Below are 25,990 nucleotides of genomic sequence, written 5' to 3' on the forward strand. Positions count from 1 at the left end.
ACTAAATCAGAGTATCACAGCTGATTTTGAGGAGATTAATTTTTTAGGGTTTGGCAACTCTGTGGATATTCTTTGGATTTCTGTTGAACTCAAGTAATTTGTCATTGAGAGCATGAATCAAGTTAAAGGAGAGGACATGCTGTATGCGAAGGTCAATAAACTTACCATGAAAGAAGTATTCGTCTTCTGTTGTCTTTATTTTAGTACGTCATTGGTCAAAATTGATATAATTGTCCAGTTAAAATAATACCGATGATATACAGTTTACAAATTAAACGACAAATGAAAATTAAATGACAGACCTATTGCAATTTCAAATCCCGCCACGCGCCACAGGCGCCGTGACGTATAGCAAATATCTACGTCAGGATGAGCTATGACTGATTCGTGAATGAATTGTTCTTTTGAGTCGGATCTTTTCAAGGAATCGGTTGAGCTGGAGCGTACAACCGGTGTGAATGATTTAAAGTATTTAGTAGATTTGGCATATGATAAATTAAATTACAGAAAGGACTCTTATAAATAAAGCGAACAAAAAGCCTAAATGTAGCCTTAGAGCTTAATGGGACTGAGTAGTGACTTGGGTTTTGACAAAAATAATGGCAGTTTTTGAACCGTTCAAAAGAACCGATTTGTGAAATTGAATCGAACCAGCCATGCGTAGATTGCGTACTAACTTCCGGCTAATCAAGTGACTTGCAGAGATAGCGGTGTCAGTGCTTTCACCCCAAAGTAGCAAATTAGGCGCCTATTTGAAAACGCAAGAGGAGTGACAGTTTGTGATTGACCCTGGGCGCAAAGCATGAACTTCATATAACCTCACGACGTTGTTAACAGGATCTCTATAGCTGCGCAATGCTCGCTTTTGCCTTAACAATAGTCCGACAGTAAGTAGCTTTTTTGTGGTTGTTGTTTGTTTTGTTTTATGAATGAGATTTGTTCTCATTCGTAGTTATTCTACATAGCCATCTGATAATCACTACATTATAGATACAGTAACGGTACAAAAAAAGATCTAAAATAATAGCTTTAATCATATAACATCAGTTTTAATTATAAAACAGATATTGACATTTAGTACAGTTTAAATATACTCATAGTTCTTAAGTTTAAAGTTTACTGGGCTCCTCATATCACATTACTCCTGTCTGTTGTAGCTTATGTTTAAAGGTCAGTACGAATCCCTCTTCCAGTGAAAGGTCAAAAGCAAATTTGATGTAACCTGTGGTCTACTTTATTAAACAAAACAAAAAATATGTTCTACCGTTTCTGTCCCATGTTTGAACGATAGGGGCAAAGTCTGCTGTCTTTATTACAAGATGTTGTGTAGAATCCCTTGTTTTGTTTTGTTTTTTGAACACATAAAAACATCAGTGTCTATTTACAATAGACCCATTACAATTACAATTGTAACTTTTGTATGTAAAAAGGTGTGTGCTGGTTACAAATGCAGTTTTTATTGATCATACCGTTTTGCTTTACCAGTGGTGAGACGCAGTGCAACAAAGATGGCCTTTTACAAGGTATTTTGTTTTCTTTTTCAAGGAAAAAAAACACATTATCTGTTATCCCCTAACTATCAGTGCCCCTTCCTTCATTCCATTACACTGTTAATAACAAGCATTAATTATTGTCCTTTTTACTGTATCTCAGCAAATGCTCTTCTAACTTCAAACTAAATCTATAATTTCTTTGCTTTAGGTCAGAAAATAGACTCTCCACTTTCTGAAATTGGGATACAGCAGTCTGAGGCTGCTGGTCAGTACCTCAGGGATGTAAAATTCACAAATGTGTTTGTCAGTGACATGAAACGTGCCAAGCAGGTAAGCAGAAACATACTAGCAGAAGTCATACAATCTGGCCACAGGTAGAGGGAGATGTTTCTCCAGAAATCTGACCAAATAACCCAAATCAAATCCAGGTCAAATGAGCTGTTAATGCATGCTTCCTTGTATAGGATTCGGTAAGCATTAAAGTGAGTAGTTTTGAGTATTAATAAATATATTTAATGTGATACCAGAACTTGTTAATAATACTCAGATCTGGAGTCAGACAATTTCTGTTATAAGGTCGCACATGCCCCTCTTGTAACAAAGACTACTTTCTTTGTGTGTATTTGTTCATGCTTTTATTATTTGCCTAATCACGTCTTTAATTATCATTGAATTAACAGACCGCAGAGATCATTGCGAGGAACAACAGAACCTGTCCTGATATAGAGCTAGTATCAGATCCATCACTTAAAGAGAGAGTAAGTACACACTACCGCTTGATAAAATAAGAAAAATGTCAGCTCAAAGTCTGTCCATTCTGAGCAACTTTTCATATGCATCTCAAACCTATTTCTTTTCTCCAGAGTTTTGGTATAGCTGAGGGAGGACGAGTTATAGAAATGAAAAACATGGCTAAAGCAGCCGGACAGCCTCTGCCAGAGTTCACTCCGCCTGAGGGAGAGACCATGGAGCAGGTAAAATCTTTTTTTGGGGGGGATGAAAGAAACTAAATGGCAAAACTTGCTGCATCCAATTATGAAAAATGCTGCAATGCAACAAAGTACATTCAGATTCAATTATTGTATCACATCCTTTCTACTGGGCTACCTTATATCAGATGTATCCTTCACTGTCTGTGATATCCGACTATCCTGTGTCATGACACTTGGTAGAATTGTTCTTTGAAAAAACTACAGCTGACATGTATTTCCTGGCTGAATGTTTCATTGCATTTTTCTAATAATGCTATTTTAATATATTTTTACAGTATAAAGAAAGCCTTTTTTGTTTTCAGGTAAAAGTGCGAATCAAGGGTTTTCTCAAGACTATGTTCCACCGAATAGCTAATGAACATCAAGACAAAATACAAGATGGTGAAACATCCCTAGCAGATGAAACTGACAGGGCTCAAGCAGGACTTCCAGATGATGGAGTCTTGAATGTGCCTGTCCATGCCCTGGTGGTTGGCCATGGGGCTTATATGAGCATAGCTATGAAGTATTTCTTTGAGGACCTGAAGTGCTCCGTGCCCCATGGTTTAGACCCTTCTCAAAGGTATTCCATCTGCCCCAACACCGGAATGTGCCGATTTCTTATCACTTTGAAATGTAATAATGTAGACCCTGCACTTTCAGATGTGAAATGTGTGTTCATTAACAGAAGAGATCACTTTAAGGCTTCGATTTAGATTAAGAACAACAGTTTTAACATTTATAAGATAAAACGTAAGAAATCAACAAAATGTTTACATGGTACGCAAAAAAAAAAAGAAGTCCTACTGTATTCAAGCACTTTAACCAAAATACAGAATTTTGTGATAGACAAAACTTGTCAACTTTTTAAAAGACAATATTTTAAACCAATATCTGAAGGATTTCAGTTATATATATATATATATATATATATATATATATATATATATATATATATATAAACTTATCAGTCCTATATTATATTATTTTATATGTGTGTTTACCATTTAGACACTGACAGTATTAAATATTGACTCTTAAAACTATTTAATATTCTGTAAGGGAGTGTTTGTGTAAGTTATTGATTTCATTTTGAATGCTATGAAAGTATACATTTAAATTAAATAAATATATTCTCCATCCATGTTCTTGTATTTTTCCCCCTCGTTGGAATTGCTGCTGTCTCTCTAATATTATGCAATGTTTTCTTACGGAGTCATTTAGGTCATTTAACTTTTCTTTTAATCTTTGATTCTTGACTATTACAACCTGCCCTAAATTAACGTTGAACCTAAAAATGGATATTCAAGACCAGAATATTTTTATGTATGCATCTGTGCCTCGTATTTGCATAATATTTGCATAAAAGAGTGTCCTGACATGTACTTCAACAGCACAGAACAGTCGATATTGAAGATATTCAGCTGCTCTGGCCTCATTTTAAGGTGTTTGTTGAGAGAATTGATTTATTTCTGCAAACTCATGTACCCAGATTGCATCCTTGAACAATCTGTTGATGAAAGAAATGATATATTTGGTTGCAAACACTGTTTGTCTCTTCCAAAATTACATAATCACTAAAAACAAACATCAAAAAAATCCATCTGGTTTCATTCCAATGCAAATAGCAACATCAGAGTTAAATAGATTAAATAGACTGTCAGTATCTTTATCTTGCTGTTTGCTGTCAAAGTACTTGATTCTAATCATCATCACACATTAATTTGAAAAATCTGATTTCAGAAAATAGACATTAAATCACAACAACAATTTAATCATATAATACATCCGTGATGGTTTTTATATAATGTGCTGAGAAACTTCGGAGAGCTTAAATTTATCAGATTTAATGGGAAACTCATTAAGAAGGATGGGAAACTAAGAAAAAATATTTAAAATCCCTTATTGTTTGAATGCATTCATTATTTATATATATATATATATATATATATATATATATATATATATATATATATATATATATATATATTAAAAAATTCATAAGTGTATTTCATTATGCATTATATATCATTTTGCACAGCATAAATACAGGCAATTACTCTCCTAAGAATTATTGAAAGGAATAGCTATTTAAAAAAAAAATAATAATAATAAAGTTAGCATTTTATACATTTTTGAGATAATATTTTAATTAAAGACAATAATATAAAATATAATAAATAAAAATACATCAGTACTTTTTAATAAATAATTTAGTAGAGGTGGCCAGCACCATCTCGTACGTGTTTACATTTCTAGTTTGTATTTCATGATATTACCTTCATCATTCGACTGGAAAGATTCATTGCAAGGTAGTTTACATTTTAACTGACTTGAAAAGGTGAAAGGACTGACAAACAGTGACCTAAACTAGCCTCAACACCAGCTGAGGTCCTGAGGCCCAGGATTGCATCATATGCAATTCTTGTGAAAAAAAACTACTTGGTTTCTTAACGTTACATTATGAGTTCTTTATATTTTTTAGGTCAGTGTATTGGTTTTAGGAATCCCCCTCCCCCAAAAAAATGTCCTTCTGGGTGTTCCACAGATGGTTTTCTTTGGTGCAAGGCTTATAAAATCGTTAATAAACTTTTATCTTTAGAAGGTCAGTAATTTGTTCAGAATGGATCAGATGGTGCAACTTGCTTGTGTTTCTTCTGTTTTTGTAAGTTTGGACTGACAGGGCTCTTGGAGAGCAGTACGTGTAGAGGGTCATCATAGGAAGTGATGGTTTCTTTAGAAACATTACTGCTGCGCTCGTGCTCATGCTCTTGATTTGGTCTTTGATAATTAGCAGTCCTTGATCTGGGATTCTCAGATCCCAAGGGATCAGATGGGTCAATATACTGGCTTCTTCTCAGTCTGCGATCTGTTTTATGGTTGTTTGACTGCAGAGAACGATGTAATTCTGCACTATGTGCCTCGGTGTGGCTTTTACCTCCAACTAACTTGATCAATGCATCACTCCTCCATGGACACAAAGCATGATGGGAATTCTTTCTGTGAACTGTTTTAAAGCAGTCCTTGTTAATCCCATCAACCTGAGGATAATGAAGTGTTTTATTAAAGCTTTTTTAATTATTAAATCCTTTTAGCTATAATAATTATATATTAATCCATAATAGTAATTTGAATCGCAAGAGTCTTTAAAACATTATAAAATCATATATTGTTTTCAAAAAATAAACAAATACTCACTGAAATATATGTGCTTTTAGTTGCATCCAAGCACATTATATTATTTGTTTTAATATGAAGTAGTAAGAAGCAGTCCTTGCTTTTCTTCAGTAAATCAGCTTCTTTATGAATTAAAAGAGCACCAGTTATGTTATTAAAATAGTCAAAATGTGTAGAAATGTGCCTGTTTATGTATAAAGAAAAAACAACTTACCTTTGGTCTCATGATAAATGGCTTTCCTCAGTCTTTTACTAAATTTCATCATCAGGAAATATCCGTATGTACCGATCATGGTCTCCATATTGCTCAGATTTTCTCTTGTTAAATCTGTTTGCATTGTTTCTTTTTGTATAGGATGACAAGTTATAAGTGCAGAGGTGAGAGCAGCCAGACAGAGAAGAGGGACTGTGTGCATGATCAGACTGATTCAGGCAAGAGCTCAGCATACATTGGGCAATTCACTGCTAGTTTATATAATTGGGGGAAATTAGTTCAACGGTCATGTTTGCAGACCAAGATCAGCTTGGCAGTTGTAACCCGGGGTCGGGTTCACCAGCTTTACATAAGTTAACCTAGTTTTGAAGGGACAAATTCTGAAGTTTCAACTTGTGCTACTTAATATTTTGCACCATTAGCGTAATTGTCATTTCTCACCTCTTCAATGCTTTCTTTTGTGCATACGTGTTTATCTTTATTTTTATAGGAAAATATAACCCATATTATGCTATTCACTTTGAAAAAAATATCTGAAATGGCTGTATATCTAATGTGCGTTGTCATTCATTCATTCATTCATGCTGTTTTTAATTAATTAATTATTTCCATTTTGACCAATATCTGCTTTTTTTTTAGCTTATATATCTTATATTTAAGATATTTTATATTTTTAAGTAAATGTTACAGCCTTACAAGATAAAATGTAACGTAGGCCTATTTATTTATTTGGCTGGCTATTTGTAGGTCTAATTATTTAAAGGTATGTGAAATAAAATGTAAAAGATACAGGATGGTTATTTTATTCAAAAACTTGCATTTCTGATTTTGACCACATGAGGGGGCGCTAACCCAACTAATTCTATCCATATTTCTAACCCCCTACTAAATATTTCAGACCTGTTTAAATAAAAAAATGTTTTAATTATGATTAAAGTATAATACAAAAACACAGAGGCTAAAAAACAACCTTTTATTTTCATTTCAGTAATACAGTTGGCTGTTGTGCACAGCACATACGTATAAAAATAAAAGGAAACATTTTCTTAATATACTAGAATTATTACTCATTTTTTCTTTTTTTTTTCAGAGAACAATACGATTTGCAAAAAGCTTGTTGTCTCCAACATATCTTACAATCATTTCAACAAATTGGAACTAAGGCAGAAGGTGAGGTATATGTTAGAAAATAGGAGGGGAATTTGGAGGGGGCGTCTGCCCCTCAGTGCAGGAATACAAAACTGAGAAAACACAAAGGCTGCATACGTACAAGGACACACAAACATGCACCACCCCTTACAATCATCTCACAAGCCACAAATGGGGCCATTTCAAAGCTGGAGACAAAGTACAGTACAAAGAAACCGGTGGAGCTAACATGAGAAATAGCTGTTTCTGTATAAGCACTTAGTTTAGAGGGCTTAACTTCTAGATGCACATTTCTGTATCATTTTGCATTAAAAACCATGCAAAATTCTATTCATTTCATCTAAGTTCAAAGAGATCAGAAATGTGATAGAGGACAGGGTACAGTGGAGATACATATCAATAAATTAACATCAGTCATCACATACATAAAAAGCAGACATTTTGACAGTTTCATTGAAGCAATCACATTGCATGCCATATTTGGGATAGAAAGAATTTTAAATCCATATCCGTCAGTACTAATATATAGTTCATATTTTCAACATAGCACAGCTAAAAATCAATCTTTATTCCCAGAACCAAAAAAAATGACCATAGTTTTAATTTTGCTTTGACAGTTCACCCAAAAATGAAAATTCTGTCATTATTTATTCACCCTCATGTCGTTCTAAGCCTGTGTAACTTCTGTTCTTAAGTGCCCAAATAATGAGTCAATGAGGTCCAAAACATTCTTCTAAATACCTTCTTTTACATTTCACAGAAGACAAAATGTCATGCAGGTTTGGATCAAGATAAGGGTGAGTAATCCATTTTGTTTGGGTGAAATATACCTTTGAGAAAAAAAGTCACAAACACACTCCATGAGCATATTGTATATAATCTAAATATCCGTGTACCTGGCTCAAACATCCCAGCCATAACTGTTATAAAAATAACATCCTTCTCCTTCGTATCATTAAGATGTCTCAAAATGTCAAGTAGAAGCAGTGATGCAAGAGAAATCAAGGTCAGTATGTTCTTAGTCCTGCAGTGATTATCAAACCTTTCATTCTTTCCTGCACATTGCAGCTACGTCAGAAATGCAACACGTGTTCGAACACGACGTGTTTTGCACTTGTTTTAAGGGTATAGTATCAAAGAAAAACAAATCTTGATTGTTGCAGTGTGAGCAGCAACCACAAGTAAAGAGAAGATGGAAAATGAGAGCCTCAGACTTTAACTGAATATGCTAATAATAAATTAGTTATTATTTGAATTTAAAGGAGTTCATTCCTTTAAAGAAGTTTACCCCAAAAATTCAAATTTACTTGAAATGTACTCACCCTCAGAACATCCAAGATGTAGATGAGTTTGTTTCTTTATTGGAACAGATTTGGAGAAATTTCTAATTATATAACTTGCTCACTAATAGATCCTCTGCAGTGAATGGGTGCCGTCAGAATAAGAGTCCAAACATCTGATCAGTTTTGTGGTCATCACAATAATCTACAAGTAATCCACACAGATTATTTTGATTTCTTTTAAAGCTGTTTGGACTCAATCTGACGGCACCCATTCACTGCAGAGGATCCATTGGTGAACAAGTAGCCTAAAGTAATGCTAAATTTCTCCACATTTTTTATTTTATTTACATTTTTGGGTGAACTATTCCTGTAATTGTATATTTTAAAATAGTGGGGCAAGGGAAGGGGAATATCTCCAAATATCAGAGTTCAATTCAATTTCAAGTGCGACTTAAAGCAAATTCTCTAGACAAAGTCAATTGACTTGGGAACTTAAGAGTGTGCACAGGTGCTCGGGTCTATGCTTGTATTCAAACATAAAGTAATGCGCAAATGATGTTATCTCGAACAGATTAAGACGGTTGTATAGGTTTTTACATTCCAAAGACTTTCTGAGGAGGAGTTCAAGTATGCAGTCAACATGTTAGTGAATAAACCCTCACTGACTGTAGAGGTAAAACATAGACACCAATGACTAATATAAATACATATGATTAAAAAAGGACATAATCACACGCTATATTAAATCTGATCAATCAAATCAGCGGTTTTCTTATCACTAAGCAATAGCTATGCTATCATATAATCGTGCCACATAATTCAAGGTTAATGCATTTCACAAGCTTGATAAGTATTCATTCAAATGGAAGCACCCAAACCTTTCAGGACTAGCCGTCCACAGACTTTCAGTCAAATTCTGAACTTACTTGAGGTGTAAAATAGCCCTCTCTGAGTTAACTCCCAATAAGGATGCATGCAATCGGTTTTTAATGACGACTATTTGGTTATTAATCTAAATATGGAACAAAAACCTCTTTCTTGCATGCATAAAAGGAGGCAAAATAGCAGAGGCTAAGGCACCACCTAATCATGAAAATAAGTGCTTTCAAAAATGGTGGAACAGATGAAGATCAGAGTAAACTGATATTTCTTTTACCCTCCATAACTTTTTTCAATGCGGACGTGGCTCTTTGAGGTAATAAAAAGTATCCATTTCACTGTAAAAGCTAAGGATGTTAGTCCAATGCCGGGTAAGGTTTACACCAGTTATGGCAAGCACCCATAAAAAGTGAGAGCAAAAAAAGCTCCTTGACTCTCATAATATTCATAATAGAAATCATAAGCAGCAAAGAATGGCATGTACACAAAGTTCAGACACAAAGTAAGCTACCGAAATATACATATATTATTATTATTTCAACGAGAATAAATACTGTAAGTGTTATTTTAGTTCATTGCAGTTCACCTCTTAGCATGTTCGGGTTACCTACGAGAACATCCAGCATGTGCAAATCATTGTGTTATTGCCAGGTTTGCTCATAAACGTGGGAGGAAATGTGTGACAGTCATTGCTGGGGAAGCCTTGTAGCCTCGCTTCAAGCGGCCGTGTTTGCTGAGGGCGATATAAAAGCCCTTGTAAATGGAAGACTCATATGCGTTGTAATTGTTGGGCAGCAGTGTCTCCTTGAACTTGCACTCATCACGGAAGGCCCTCTAAAAATGGGATGGATTAGATAGTTAGATGATATTACTCCTCCCATCCTTCTTGTAAGCCACATACACTACTTCTTCATCACATACTCTCAATATACACCCCTTTCTAATTTAAATGCAGGAAAACTCGCAACACTATAGTTGATCTGACACCAGTAATGATCTAACTGAGAAAAGTTTTAAAAACCAAAGTTAATTCTAAATTCCTCAGTGTGAATAATTTTTTTCAACATCTTTCAGAATCATCACATAATATGCATGTGGATTGAATGTTAGATTCGTTTTCAAGGCCCATGCTGCTTCTAATGGAGATGCCAATCAGCTGAATATCTGAAAAGCCAAACTTATCAGTCCATCAGTTTTATCTCCAATTTCTGTTGCGTAAAAATGACTTTGGCTGCTTAACTGATCTCTGACTGTGCCAACAGCATCTCTTTTAAGCAACTTTAATTAACAGATTTTATCAATACATCAGATTTATCGCTTGCGCAGAAATGTGGAACTGTTAATAACATGCACATAGTCTGTATGCTAAACAAAGCTCTGAGTTCACAATTAATTTATGTGTTTAAAAAAAAAAGTAGAAGCTGCTGCCACTGACAATGATTGACTATCACAAACAATTGACAATGAAGGAACCTGGAGAAAGAATTTAGTTAGATGGTTTGTTCTACACTCTTAAAAATAAAGGTTCAAAGTGATGCCATAGAAGAACTATTTTTGGCTACCCAAAGATCCTTTCAGTGAACAGTTCTTAAAAATATTTTTTTCTAAGTGTAAAGAACCTTTTGTGGAATGGAAAGGTTCCACAGAACTATCAGTGTATGTCGCTGTTACTCATGCTGAGATCTGACATCTAAGTAATCCAAGTGCAAAGAAGATCAAATTTTTCAAGCCATGCACAACATCACAGCTCATAAGAGCCAATTGTTATTAAGAATGAATGTACTGAATGTATTATCAAGTAAAGCTAAAGAATCAAGACATTTCCAAATAGAATGACATATTCCAGACTATGGTGCTTATATTTGTGTGAACTTCAAAATAAACCAAAGGCAGCTTAAAAAAAAAATGCATTTGGGTCAATGACTTGACTTTAATTTTTTTTTTTTTTTTTTAGTGCATTAAAATGTATTTTATTTCAGCTTGATTAAAAAGATTACACCATCTTGCCGAATGGTTCTACTTCCGTTTTCAGAGGAAAACGTTTCAGGCCGGTACGATTAAAATTAGGATTTTTGAATAATGGTTTCTAAAGTGTTTTCAACACATATTTCTCATCAGTTATACACATTATGCTAGCTAACTCCAAATTCACTTATCATTTCACTGTTGGCTATTATTTGTTCAGTTTTCAAGGTTATGAACATTCCAATCCTGGTCTCATAGCACCAGCCAAATACAGTTAAAACAGAAACCAAACTGTGCCAAATGGCCTAGATCAGCATAGAACGGCACAGTTTCGCAACGAGAACCATTCGGCCCAATGTTGATAATTTGAAATTTTGTGAGTCAAAAATGTCTGATGTTGATGTGACCTTTAAGACAAGCCACATTTTGTTCAGGTTCAAATGAAGTAAGAAAATGTCTTGATGTTTATGATATTTGTTGAAAACTGTTTTTGATTGTATAAGCCACATTCACATTCAAATGACATAGGCCTTTATCTTAATGGTTACACCACTTGACAGTTTAGAGCCATTAAATAAAGAAACATACAAAACTTGCTTTACAAAACCATCTTAAGACATACAAAGACTAGCCTACATTCTAAGCCTTGCCATTACACTTGGAATTTTTATAATCTAAGACCAGTTATACAACAGTTCGTTCTGGTTCTCAAATCTGTTTGGTTGAGAACCGTGAAATATTGAACTGGTATCACCACAGGAATGCCCTTTCACTGTTTCTATCACTTCGCTTGCGATTTTGGGTGAATCTGATGGGCAGTCTTTGGTCTCATGAATCTATTATTTGTTCCAGAGAAAATAGTTTCGGCTGAAGGCAAAATCTCATCACGTTATATTTTACGTAACTTTAATGCTGTGTATAAGAGGAGGGCTTTTATGATGGCTGTTGTTGTTTATTTTTCAATAAATAATACAGTATTTTATTTATACTGTATATAGTATTTAGTATTGGGAAACTGTGTGTGGCCGTGATGGTGATTTTTGTGATGCTGTTCCACAATTAGATGGAGACAAGTCATTTTTTACGATATAGCATTTAAGACTTTCATAATGAAAGAGATTGAAACGGAAGTTATTTTTTACTTTTAATAACAGCTTGTAAGACAACAAATGCACTGATCAGCTCTGTCATCAGAAATCACCCTTAACAGTTGAAAGATAGTACGACAAAGATATCGCTTTCCTCAGCGGACATTCAAACTAAGGTTTTATTGTGAATATGAGCTGAAAAATGAATGCTGTATCAGGTGCAGGTAATCACACTCGCTCAGTCCATCTCTAACTCACAATAGTCTACATAATACAGTGAGCTTTTAAGTAATGCAATATGTTTTAATTAAACATCTCAGCGTTCCTTCGTTACTAGTTCTAAAGTGACGTTTTCGAATTAGGCTCAGCCGTTAAACTGTCAAACTGTGATTTGAATCTGTGGCGGAAGGAAGTAGTTCCACTAAAAAGGGTTTTTAAAGACACTCTGTTGTTATTTTTCTTATATATTTACACTCATGCTGTCGAACTGTTTTATAAACGCAATAACACTCTCGTACTCGAGTGATACTGGCTCAGTATCAGTGGCTGTGATTGCCTTTTCGGCACTCAGTCACTGATATAGAGCTGTTATCGCTCAAGTACTCGAATGATATTGCTATTATGAATCCTTATTTGTCACTGACCTATTTGACACTGCAAGACTGAAGTGGGGTTTTCTGCACAATACAATGAAATCAAACGAAAGGCATACCTACCGTTCCATATAACCTTCCGTGGCTGCTCATTGCGACAAATAGCTTGCTTCTCACGCCGTATAGACTAACCACTCCTCTCTCTACCGCTGAGATTTCTATGAGACCTGATTGAACAGAACATCAGTTACATACACGACAATGTGGCACACAACAGCTCATTCACTCAATCTGCAGGATGCGTTCTGCACAAGTGGGTGGATCCAGGAGATGCACAGAGCCTTTGTTCTGCATTTTCTCTCATGCTGGCTCATTTCTTTTACTGTGACATGGAAAAAAGCCCTGCAGTTCTGGCATGTACAACAAGCAGATGGACGTTGTGTAAAATTAGTTGCCGTCTAAATCCGTCCAAGCATTCGTGTCATGTTTGAGCCTTGGGAAATTTGACAGTGATTGACACTAGGGTTTATTTTAATAGATATGTCATTGCTTTAGGACACATGTGAAAATATGAATAATAATAATAAAAAAAAAAATTTTAAATACATATTTAATGTAGCATTATTATTTTATATATATATATATATATATATATATATATATATATATATATATATATATATATATATATACTAAAATAAAATAAAAATGAGCTATTCATTCAGTCATCATCCATCCCTGGTATAACGCGTCATGCATGACATTTCTGGATGCAACTCACTGTACTGGTTCTCATTATGGACACCGTTTATCCTTCCGTCTGGCAGGACCTGCAGGTGAAACCCGATGCCCACATTGCAGTACAGCCTCCGCACTCTCTTAATGCCCAGCAAATAGTCATTCTCCCAGTTCAGGTCCGATTTCTCCACCGAGATCCCCAAAACGGAGCGGGAAAAGAGCCTCTCCCACCTTTTCTCCAGTGGAGTTGCATTAGTCCTGTTCGAGATGGGGTAGGAGGACACGATCCCAAGCAGAAAGCCCAGCAGAACAACCGCAGTCCACGTCCAGCGCCCGCTGCTCTCGCACATACTGATGAAGAACCTTTGCGCAGTGGCCATCCGGTTTACCCTCGGGGCACGTGGTCAAAATTAAAGCCCCTAAAAATACAACTCTTGTTTTTCTTCTTTCGGCATGGTGGCAAGGGCTTATTTTTGGAAGGCAGGTCGGGGCTGCGAGCGTGTAACGCAATAAGCCCCTCGGTAGATGAGAAGAGCAGAGCGGCAGAGCTTGAGCTGGTGGCGGTGGCGGTTATGATGATTACCATGTTTCACCTCTCTGGACGGGGAGCACCACACACTCACCAAAATTCGAGCTCACCTTGCCTGGGAGATCTTCTGTATGACATCACTCACCTTCAGGATGACATCACGCTGACCTCGCCGCCGGGGGTCAGTTTGAACGCCAAAACCCAATCGCTGTCAATCCACGCGATCGGCCCCGGGGACAGTGAGCGCGAGAGAACATGGGGCGTGATGATGATGGGCTTCGTTGGCAGCTCCCAAATTGGACCAGCGGTCATATGCCCCACGGGCCGCTTCCTTATTTAGAGGGAAGGTGTAAAAACAGGCCAGTTGTCACCGCGGAGCCACGTCAATCTTGCAAAACACTTCCTCGCGCCGTTTGCTCAGGAAGCTTTCACTAAGTTATATTTTGAATGTGCCCCCTTGATTTATTAATCTGCGTAAAAACGCATATTTTGACGTCCGAGGGCGAGCTGAACTCCATTAATCGCCCATGTTGCCTGATAGATAGATAGATAGATAGATAGATAGATAGATAGATAGATAGATAGATAGATAGATAGATAGATAGATAGATAGATAGTCTTTTATACCTGACAGGTACATAAAAATTGAAGACCCTATGTGTCCAGCAGGTGGCGCTGTCTCATTATGTTGATTTCAAGCGCATCAAATACTCAAGAGTCACCACGTTAAGAGTTAGTGTTATTTTCCACATTTTTGTTTATTATTTATTACTATTATTATGTTTAGTTATCCATAATGATATTTGAGACTGGCATATCACAACTCGCCACTTCTCGAATCTAATTAACCTAAATCAGTCAAAATGTTAAATTATGTTAATATTAGTTTTTCATTTAAACCTACAGGGGAAAAAAAGTTTCTGCAATGTTAATATTGTTTAAACACTTGAATGCCAATCAGAAATACAATATAATAGAAATTAGAAATACAATATAATATACTAAAAGGCAAATACAGTGGTTATAAGACCAGACTCCTAGTAACTGGTATCTTTATATTTGTTTTTTAGAGATGTTTAATTATCTCTGAAGGGAGACAAATAATAATTTCTCTGAATTCAGGGCCGAAAGTAATGAATAAACTATCATTAAAACTGAGTCAGACATAATCCCAATGGATGCCAGATAAAGCGCAATGCAGATTGTTTTTTTACATGCAAAATCCTGACCCATTTTTCTACGGCATTAATTGTCCAAACACTTCAGAAGCCTATAATTCAAGGAACAAAAGAGAACACTGAGTAGTTGTGTGTTGCATCATCATGTCACATGGATCCACTTCATAACATGACACTGCACTAATTTACAGCTTCAAAATTATTTTGTTTGATGCCACTTCTTTAGTTGAAAGGTTTTATCCTCAGTTGACATAAAATAATTAACAAATCGTCATTTAAATATTCAGGAATAGATTATAAAAAAATGACCTTGTGTTCTTTTTCTCTAATATAGCTTAATAAATATTTAATTCAATGGAACTAAAGATTTATGATGTAGAAGAATATATATATTTGGGAGAAGGAGAAGAAATTTCTAAGAAAAGTTAAACTTAACATGAAATAGTGTTACACTATATTTCACTTATGTGACTATTCAATAAGAAAAAAAAACTGTCCATTGGAAATCTATAGAAAACTGAAAAATATTTATATATGCCACTGTTGCAGGGGACAAACAGACACAACAAAATCACAAAGGAAAAAAATCTATCTGAATTTTAATGGAAACTAAAGACATGCTTCATTAGATGTGATAATTCACCACTTTAAATATTTCATTCAAAATAAAAAAGAAAGAATAAGATCATTTTGTGAGCATTTAAAATATCAGTACCTCTTTTATTAGTTCATTGTGCTGTGATTGGACTGATTATTTTTCAACTGGACGACAAGTCCATCCTGAGAATATTGCCACTTTTCACAAGCCATAACATTGTACATAAAGCTCTACACACATACTCCCTGACCAATGGTGAGTCTACTTACAGATGCATTACTTAAATAGAACATTAAAAATTTTAAAGTTATGTAAAAGTTACCTACTGTAACTGAAAAGTCATATTGGTGATAATGGTTTGCAACACTTTGAATAGCTTATAGGTCTGTGTGTAAAGTTACCTGTAGAAAAATATCTCAGATTGTCATTTGAACGTCAGATTGAGTTTTAATACATGACAATATTGTGCTATTAGTCTTGGTTACTGACCAAGAATTCAGGTTAAAATCAAATTAAGACACTTTTGTATGACAAACAAGTCAAACAAGTTTAAAAGTACTACATAAATACAGACCTCGCCAAAACGGGTTGCATAAAAATTCCCATAGGGATATAAATATGTATATATTATCAATATAAAAAAAATATATACACAATAGAATAGTTCTTTACAAAAAGTATTTAAAACACAACAGGAATTACATCAAGTCCAGTTTGATGAGTCCATTGGTCCCATAGAGATCTGAAAACGCACAATTCATCCTCAAAGCAAACATGACCTATGAAGAAAGAAGGATAAACAATGCAGTCAGTAAAATGTAGCACAAATGACTTCTATAGCCTTGCATTAGAATAAGCAAAAAACCTTTCTATGCCAGGATTGGTACAGAGCCCCTAAGTAGGCATTGTGTGTATGTGTGTGTGTGTGTATATATATCACATTATTTCCATCGCAAAAGTTTTGTGATCAAATGCGAAGTTTCTCAGTACAGGAGAACACAATACTTTTGTGAGAGATCACAAAGCATTGGAATATCATTTTTTCCCCATCACTTTCTGTAGATTAGTCAGTAACATTTAACATGATGCTTAGTAAAAGGTCGACTGTGAAATGACTCACATGATTACTGCTGCTTTCAGCTTCTGAGGTCCTTTTGGTCAAAGATGATGTGGGTGGCGAAATAGATGCCAATGGCACCAAAGATGGCAGAGGAGGCGATGTACATGGTGACGGACTCTGTGAACTGGACGATCATGCCCATGAAGAGGGTAGGGAAGACCTGAGACAGAAGGAAGGTGCTGTCCAGAATGGCAAAGTCTAGTCCCACCCCACGTTTCTCAAAATCCTCTGACTCCAGACCAAGGTGGGCACCGTTCTGATAGAGAGATGGGTAGTAGCCTGGTTCATCTCTACTGTGAGGAACATGCCCATTGGAAATGCCACTCTTGTGGTTGAGATCTCCAGGGCCGCTGTCCAGTGTCAGACAAACAGAATCCCTTGTGATGGTGAATCCATTTGTGTGCGGTATTTGGGTTTTGCTGTTTTGCATGTACACCTGAAAAACGTTAGTAATGAGAAGCAAGTAAGACATTTGTAACAAATATATCTAGTTATTTTTTTCCATTCTATTTGTAGACAGCATAAAGGCATGGCAGTAAATTATAAGGTAAATGTTATATATCGTAGTCAACATTTGAAGTGGATCCAAAAAGTGAATAAAATATGTCCTGAGACAAGAAAACATTTTGGTTTTAGGTTTTAGGACAACGTTGATTAAAGGTTTTGATCCACTTCAAATGTTGACTAGTGTGTATATATTGAAAACCTATTATGTATATAGTTATATTTTTAAGAAGTTTTGCTAAATATTTGATCTATTTCTTAGGATAAGAACTTTTCTATCAGGAAATGTTGCAAGCCAGCTTCTAACTGATATATGGTGATTATTTGGTTTCTGTCAGTTCAAACTCAGCTTTTGTGAGACATTTTAACAGTTTCCTTTCTAAAAAAAAAAAAGTGGAAAAAAAGTAAAAAAAAAACAATGTATTATAAAAAATGTTTTTAGTCTATATATACACATGATGCAATTTTCTATACAAAAAAAATACATGAAATGCCTACCTCTTTTTCTTTGTGGTAGTGACAGGTGAGCGTGTAAGGCAGTGTCTGCAGTGTGGCATAGGCAAAGCCAGTTAGGGCAGACATAGCTGTGACCAACAGAACGCTCTTGGACAAGCAGATGACCAGAGCTGAGATGGTGAAGCACACCATGCTGCTCAAATAGACCGACCTGGACCCAAAGAGACGCACTAGTCTGCTCATGACCAGCGAGAAGAAGGTTGAGGTAGCACACTGCAGGAACAGGCCCAGGCTGCCCATACGGATACCTGTGGGGTGATGTTAGGATTTCACATGAGAAACTGGTTGGTTCTGATCAAATAATTATAGATCTGAATAGATAGATTTTGATTTATAATCATTTACGTATTGATTCTGGTGAATCTCAGCATTGCACAGTCAAATATTTTTTATATAATGGTACTTATTTATATTTCAGTGTTGCTTATGGCAACATGACTTAAATTAGAAAATTATATGTATGCATGCCATCATTGAAATTTTTGGGGTCAGTTTTTTTTTTCTAAAAGTAATTTATACTTTTACTTAGCAATAATGAAATACTGTCCTTGTGAGCTTTCTAATCATTAAAACATTCTGAAAAACAAACAAAAAAGATTTTCTCAAAAATATCAAACCATGGTTTTCAACATTAATAATGATAAGAAACTAATTGTCTAGAGTAGCAAAATAGCTAAATGTCTCGAAAGAACAAGCGTCACTGAAGACTGGGGTAATGATGCTAGAAATTCAGCTTTGCATCAAAGGAATATATTACATGTTAAAATATATCACAATAGAAAACAGTATTCTAAACTGTATTTAAATGTTACAATATTATATTTTACTCAATTTATGATCAAACGAATGCAGCCTTAATGAGCATAAGAGACTTCTTTCAAAAATCAAACTGACTCCATACAGAGATAATATACAGTAAACTGGTAAATCACAAGGTGGCTCAAATTCAAAGGACACCAGTGAGCACACCATTCTTTTCAACAACAGCATGTCCAGGTAAACAACAATCCCCAGCCTTTGTGATTTTGACAGATGAGGCCATTTCAAACTGTCTGCTTTGCCCATTTGAGCATAATGGAAAAAGTTTCCTTTGAATAAATCCTATGAGTGATGTTTACTGAGGCATGTGTTTGCAGGCTTTGGCGTTATACTTCAAACAGGCCAGGAACTTTCCTCACAGAAGGAATTCATAATTTCAACACACAACTGCAGAGGCCTGAGATGTTCATTGTTCTGAACAACTATCTCCAACATTTTGTGTTACATGGGGCACAGTTTGCGGTCAACTACACTGACAGATTTCATTTGTGTGCACACTGATCTTGACCACATCTGTCAAAATGTTCTGCTGAAGGAGCTTTCTGCTGGTGTCGATGCTCAGTGGGAGAGATCCAGATGCTAGCTTAACATGGAGTAGCTTTTGTAAGCTTGTTGTTGACTTTTTTTATGAACATTGCTGGAAGCTCAAGCACCAGGCTGACAGAAGCCACATGTGGAGGTGAATACAAGTTCACAGTTTAGAGACAGACGATATGGCCAGAGGACGGAAATGACAGACCACCAACTGCAGGAAAGCAACTTTATGGACAGTGGAGAAAAAAAAACATATTCCTTTAGAAAAACTGCTTATTGACCACAGACACTGAAATAAGTTAAAGTTAATGTTCTTTATTATGCTTAACTCCATGCAACAAACTGATATCCTTTCTTTTCATTCTTTCTGTCTAATGGGAGCCTCTAGAGAAAACTGAGAATCTATGTGCAAACATTAACCAACAAAAATGTCCCTTAACATTAACAAAACATTAACAGGAACGCCTCAGAGTGGGAATGCATGACGCATGAGTCAGAGCGACTCTGAAATAAATAATATCATTAATCATTTAATTAATCATCTCTTAGGAAATCAAACATTGCATGACCTGCTTGAAACATAACATTATGACAAAACAGTTCTGGATTCAGACTGTTCAGTTCAGCCGAAAAGTTCTGCTAAGAAACTTACTCAATACCTAGATGCACAACTATACCAAACACAACTATATCAAACAACTATACCAAACACAACTATACCTATAACAACTATACCAAACACAACTATACCTATAACAACTATACCAAACACAACTATACATAACAATTCTATCAAACACAACTACACCAAACACAACTATATCAAACACAACTATATCAAACACAACTACACAAACACAACTATATCAAACACAACTACACCATCAAACACAACTATATCAAACACAACTACACCATCAAACACAACTATATCAAACACAACTACACCACCAAACACAACACAGCGCCCTCTCGTGGCTGTAGACGGTAATGTTTTCTATTGGTTCTTGGTTCTAAATAAATGCGACTTATAGTCCAGTGCGACTTATATGTTTTTTTCCTCGTCAAGACGTATTTTTGGACTGATGTGACTTACACTTAGGTGCGACTTAATAGTCCGAAAAATACGGTATACCAAACACAACTATAACAAACACAACTATACATTACACAACTATACCAAAAACAATTACACCAAACACAACTATACCAAAAACAACTACACCAAACATAACTATACCAAAAACAACTACACCAAACACAGCGATATCAAACAAAACTACACCAAACACAGCGATATCAAACACAACTATACCAAACACAGCAATATCAAACACAACTACACCAAACACAACTATACCAAAAACAACTACACCACACACAACTATACCAAAAACAACTACACCAAACACAGCGATATCAAACACAACTACACCAAACACAGCGATATCAAACACAACTTTACCAAACACAGCAATATCAAACACAACTACACCAAACACAACTATACCAAAAACAACTACACCACACACAACTATACCAAAAACAACTACATCAAACACAGCAATATCAAACACAACTACACCAAACACAGCGATATCAAACACAACTACACCAAACACAGCGATATCAAACACAACTATACCAAACACAGCAATATCAAACACAACTACACCAAACACAACTATACCAAAAACAACTACACCACACACAACTATACCAAAAACAACTACACCAAACACAGCGATATCAAACACAACTACACCAAACACAGCGATATCAAACACAACTTTACCAAACACAGCAACATCAAACACAACTACACCAAACACAACTATACCAAAAACAACTACACCAAACACAACTATACCAAAAACAACTACACCACACACAACTATACCAAAAACAACTACACCAAACACAGCGATATCAAACACAACTACACCAAACACAGCGATATCAAACACAACTTTACCAAACACAGCAATATCAAACACAACTACACCAAACACAACTATACCAAAAACAACTACACCACACACAACTATACCAAAAACAACTACATCAAACACAGCAATATCAAACACAACTACACCAAACACAGCGATATCAAACACAACTACACCAAACACAGCGATATCAAACACAACTATACCAAACACAGCAATATCAAACACAACTACACCAAACACAACTATACCAAAAACAACTACACCACACACAACTATACCAAAAACAACTACACCAAACACAGCAATATCAAACAAAACTACACCAAACACAGCGATATCAAACACAACTACACCAAACACAGCGATATCAAACACAACTATACCAAACACAGCAATATCAAACACAACTACACCAAACACAACAACACCAAACACAACGATATCAAACACAACTACACCAAACACAGCGATATCAAACACAACTACACCAAACACAGCGATATCAAACACAACTACACCAAACACAGCGATATCAAACACAACTACACCAAACACAACTATATCAAACACAAATACACCAAACACAACTACACCAAACACAGCGATATCAAACACAACTACACTAAACACAACTACACCAAACACAACTACACCAAACACAACTACACCAAACACAACTATATCAAACACAACTACACCAAACACAGCAATATCAAACACAACTACACCAAACACAGTAATATCAAACACAACTACACCAAACACATCTATATCAAACACAACTACACCAAACACAGCAATATCAAACACAACTACACCAAACACGACTATAATCAAACACAACTACACCAAACTTGCTGTTGCTGGCAATCTGGCTCAGATTATAAACATTTGACGATAATGAGCTTTTAAAAAGGTATTTCACCTTAATCGCAGGGGTATTATGACTGTTGTAGAACTTGTCAGGGACAATATTTCTTTGATTAGCCTATATACTTGTTTTCATTAACCAGTTGGGTAAGAAGTAGTAACAGCTCTTTTTGCATCCAGTTGATCTTAAGGGAAGTCGTGGCCTAATGGTTAGAGAGTCGGACTCCCAATCGAAGAGTTGTGAGTTCGAGTCTCGGGCTGGCAAGAATTGTGGGTGGGGGGAGTGCATGTATAGTTCTCTCTCCTTCAATACCACGACTTAGGTGCCCTTGAGCAAGGCATCGAACCCCCCACTGCTCCGGGTGTGTGTGTGTGTGTGTGTGTGTGTGTGTTCACTGCGCTGTGTGTTTGCACTTCGGATGGGTTAAATGCAGAGCACAAATTCTGAGTATGGATCACCATACTTGGCTGAATGTCACTTTCATTTTTCACTCACTCTACCTCTCATTTTGCTTCAAATACATTTTTATGCTTGCCATTTATAATATAGTATACAAAACAATACCCAGTCTATTTTATGTTAAATGCAGTAATCACACTTTTTTTTATCAAATTGAGCAGCCCTATACAAGGCCAAATATGAGTTTACAAATCAATTACTAGTTTAAACATAAAAATAACCTATAGCAGACAAAGAATAATCATTCAACATAAAGACCACAAATGTGCTTTAAAAAATGAATAGGGTTGATTTTGATTTTACATACTAACCTTCATCATAGCGCTGCCTGAGAGCGGTACCCGGAGCGGCGCTGGGAACTCCTTCGTACAAACCCTCGCCGACAAAATCTGTGTAGAACAGCATGAAGGACATGACACCCATCCAGCTGCAGAGCTGTGCCAAACACAGCTGTTGCATGACACGTGGCACGTGGCAGTAGCTGCGATAAATGGCCGGTGTCATGGACCAGCAAGTCCTCAGCAGGCACATGAGCGGGCCGGACTTCAGAGCCCGCAGCTTACACTGAAACAGATAGCAACACGAGCGTGGAAAACACCGTCTAGGCTCCGGCGGCCCTGGTTCCAGGGTGGACAAGGGCTCCTCGGACACTTTCATGGTCACTAACACGCTGACCATGAAGATGAGGATGAGGAGGGAGAACAAGCACTCTGCCTGACCACCCAGGTAGAAGGAAAGAAGCCCTCCGCTCCAGTCAAGGGCAGGCAGCAAATAGCCTACACAACCTCCAAGGCTTACCATGAAGGAGAACATAGCGAAAGCCTGTCCGCAGTCATCCCGGTCACGGTAGAGGTCCGAGAGTAATGCCTCCAATGGCGTAAAGCACACCTGTCCGCAGAAGTCCAATAGGCCCACGCCTAGGATGAGCAGGCCCACCTGGAGAGCCTGGTTGCGGCGGCTGCTGCCCCAGCTCAGGTTGGCGGCCAACACATCAGCATGTGGTATGATAAAAAGGGCTAGGAGAACTCCCAATGAAAGCAGCCATATGAAGGGTCGCCGTCGGCCGTAGCTGCTGTTGCAGTGATCACTGGCTGAGCCAATTAGGGGGATGAAGAGAAGTCCCAGGACAGGTCCAATACCTAACGAAAAAGTATATGAATATTAAACAAGAAATGTTAGGGGGTTTTTTGCATTGGAGACAACATGTCAAAGAATCACAGCCATGGCCTCTATCTTTTGGCCTCATCTTCAGTCTGCTGTAATGCTGCCTGTAGTTTAAGGTGACCATTCACTGGCTCTGCTCCCTTGTCCCCACAGCTTTTCTAATTAAAGCAGATGACTCAGTACACTGGTTGGGCACTGATTCCCATTTCGATTCGAGTCTAGATTTTCAGCAGCTATTTTTATTCAAGTGTGTGGTGGAAAGATGACCTGGACATGCTCAAAATGTAATTAAAAGTTCACTGGAGTCAATTTACTCAGTGCACATGGTAAAAATTGTAAAAGGTTTAATGGAAAAAGAATATAAAAACATTCAGTAGTTCATATTGTAAAACAATTGCATCCATTTAACAGCAGCATTATTAATTATTACTATGAATTAAAATTGTTTGTAATTTTAATTTGCTGAATAAAAGTTTTAATTTCTTAAAAAACATCTTACAGACCCTACATTTTTGAACAGTAGAGTATATAGTGTTTTGAGCCTAAATTATGCCGAAAATTTGTTTTTGGAATCATGGCAATGTTTGGGAATTATCAAATGTTACAAAAACACATTTCAGCAAGTGCTGTAAACCGGAAAATGGAAGTATGTGTGGAATATCACACCTAAAACAATTTTAGGGAAGGCACTGAGCAGGTATTGAAGAACCATGTGTAATGTGAGGAATACTGTAGAAAACCATGAATCTGCCTACCCTAAATTGATTTGTTTAACAATGTCGGTCAACTGCGCCTGTAAGTCAACACCCATAGTGGAGGAAGAGTGGGCTTCTGCCCACTTCCTTTTAAAGGTGCCTTTGTACTGTTTGCAACAGTTCAAGACAATTAATCATATGACTCTTTTATATACTACCCAGTGCAATTCATTATAGTCATCCTAATTGTTTCTGTAGCTCCAATGGAAAAGCATGGCTTTAATAAAACCACGGTCATGGGTTTAAGTTCCAGGGGAAAAAACGTGAACCTACAATACACTGTTAGTTCAAGAAGAGGTCACAAACAACTCATCACATGAAGATCAATCTGGTCCAAAAAGCCCAGACTAAAGAAATCTATTTCTCAGGTCACCAAAACGTTAAAATGAATAAAATGCCTCCAAACCCCACTCCATTAAGAAACAGTCCAACAAAACCTCTGCAATCACGTACAACCACACACAAAACGTTTTGAAAGCACTTCTAATGGCAATGACATTATGAGGCTATAGAGCTTGTGAATGGAAATGAGCACAAAGGATCTTTCTTTGCTTTCCACTGCAGCTGTTGACAAAGAGAGCGGTGTGTAGTATGTATTAACACAACACACAGCTTCTGTCCGTCTGGTGCAAAGTGTCCACATGCACGTTTGTGAACTGCTTTTAGTCTTGGAGAGGCAAATAGTCTTGGAGAGAGATTCATCTACAGCAAAAGCCATGAGGAAGCCATTTGTGGGCACAAAATAATGCATCTGTTCATATGGCATGCCGAAAATAAACCTATTAAAATAATTGAATAACATTTTTTGTACTTCAAAATACTTTAAAATGTAATTTATTCCTGTGATGCAAAGATGAATTTTCAGCATCATTACTCCAGTCTTCGGCATCACATACAGTGTCACAGTGCCACATATCATCTAATATGCTGATTTGCTGCTCAAGAAACATTTTTATATATATATATATATATATATATATATATATATATATGAAAATAAATCTGTATCATTTATCCTTTTGAGCTTTTATTTACAAAAATCGAACTTTTCATTGGAGAACGAGAATTTAAAATAGGAGAGCAAACATTTTTATTCTTTAAAACACATTGGCCACAAATAATCCTACCCTTTTATTCAATACTTTTTGCAACCTCCTTTTGCCAGGATATCAGCTCTGAAGCTTCACCTATAATGCCTGATAGGTTTGGAGATCATTCTGAGACCATTCCTTCATCCAGAATTCAGATTCACAGCTCCATGTTTATGCTTCTTCTCTTCAGTTCACCACACTAATTTTCTACAGGGTTCAGCTCAGGGAACTGGGTTGGCCATGGCAGAAGCTTGGTTTTGTCCTCAATGACCCATTTTTGGTTTAGTTTTGTTGTTTGTTTGTGGATCATTGTCTTGTTGGAAGATCCAACAGCCCATTATTAGATTTCT

The 25,990-nt window shown here is 36.3% G+C and overlaps 3 protein-coding genes across 7 annotated transcripts in view; 1 reads left to right on the top strand and 2 right to left on the bottom strand.

Moving 5' to 3' along the window:
• Nucleotides 1–312: 312 nt before the first annotated feature.
• Nucleotides 313–3,377, top strand: LOC113043121 (probable fructose-2,6-bisphosphatase TIGAR A). Its single transcript, XM_026202304.1, has 6 exons — nucleotides 313–887; nucleotides 1,486–1,523; nucleotides 1,702–1,823; nucleotides 2,174–2,251; nucleotides 2,357–2,467; nucleotides 2,788–3,377. Exons 1-6 carry the CDS (start codon nucleotides 856–858, stop codon nucleotides 3,178–3,180), a joined length of 774 nt encoding a protein of 257 aa, XP_026058089.1. The 5' UTR covers nucleotides 313–855; the 3' UTR covers nucleotides 3,181–3,377.
• Nucleotides 3,378–4,483: 1,106 nt separating this feature from the next.
• LOC113043125 (fibroblast growth factor 4B) lies at nucleotides 4,484–14,819 on the bottom strand. Of its 2 annotated transcripts, XM_026202310.1 has the most exons (4): nucleotides 13,594–14,819; nucleotides 12,936–13,039; nucleotides 5,856–10,000; nucleotides 5,710–5,763 (listed from the first exon to the last, which is right to left on the bottom strand). In XM_026202310.1, exons 1-3 carry the CDS (start codon nucleotides 13,928–13,930, stop codon nucleotides 9,824–9,826), a joined length of 618 nt encoding a protein of 205 aa, XP_026058095.1. In that variant the 5' UTR covers nucleotides 13,931–14,819; the 3' UTR covers nucleotides 5,710–5,763; nucleotides 5,856–9,823. The 2 variants fall into 2 exon arrangements, with proteins under 2 accessions (XP_026058094.1, XP_026058095.1); XM_026202309.1 differs by lacking the exons at nucleotides 12,936–13,039; nucleotides 13,594–14,819 and adding an exon at nucleotides 4,484–5,505 and having other exon boundaries at nucleotides 5,663–5,763; nucleotides 5,856–6,420.
• A 797-nt stretch (nucleotides 14,820–15,616) lies between these two features.
• Nucleotides 15,617–25,990, bottom strand: part of LOC113043123 (solute carrier family 45 member 3-like) — a 29,754-nt gene continuing 19,380 nt past the window's right edge. For all 4 annotated transcript variants that reach the window (XM_026202305.1, XM_026202308.1, XM_026202307.1 and 1 more), the window contains 4 exons: nucleotides 22,942–23,769; nucleotides 17,978–18,243; nucleotides 16,976–17,411; nucleotides 15,617–16,634 (listed from right to left, as the gene is read on the bottom strand). In XM_026202305.1, coding sequence (XP_026058090.1) covers nucleotides 16,992–17,411; nucleotides 17,978–18,243; nucleotides 22,942–23,769 — 1,514 coding nt within the window. In that variant the 3' untranslated portion in view covers nucleotides 15,617–16,634; nucleotides 16,976–16,991. The remainder of the gene's footprint in view (nucleotides 16,635–16,975; nucleotides 17,412–17,977; nucleotides 18,244–22,941; nucleotides 23,770–25,990) is intronic.

This window comes from Carassius auratus, chromosome 25, assembly GCF_003368295.1.
Source record: "Carassius auratus strain Wakin chromosome 25, ASM336829v1, whole genome shotgun sequence".
Classification (NCBI taxonomy): domain Eukaryota; kingdom Metazoa; phylum Chordata; class Actinopteri; order Cypriniformes; family Cyprinidae; genus Carassius; species Carassius auratus.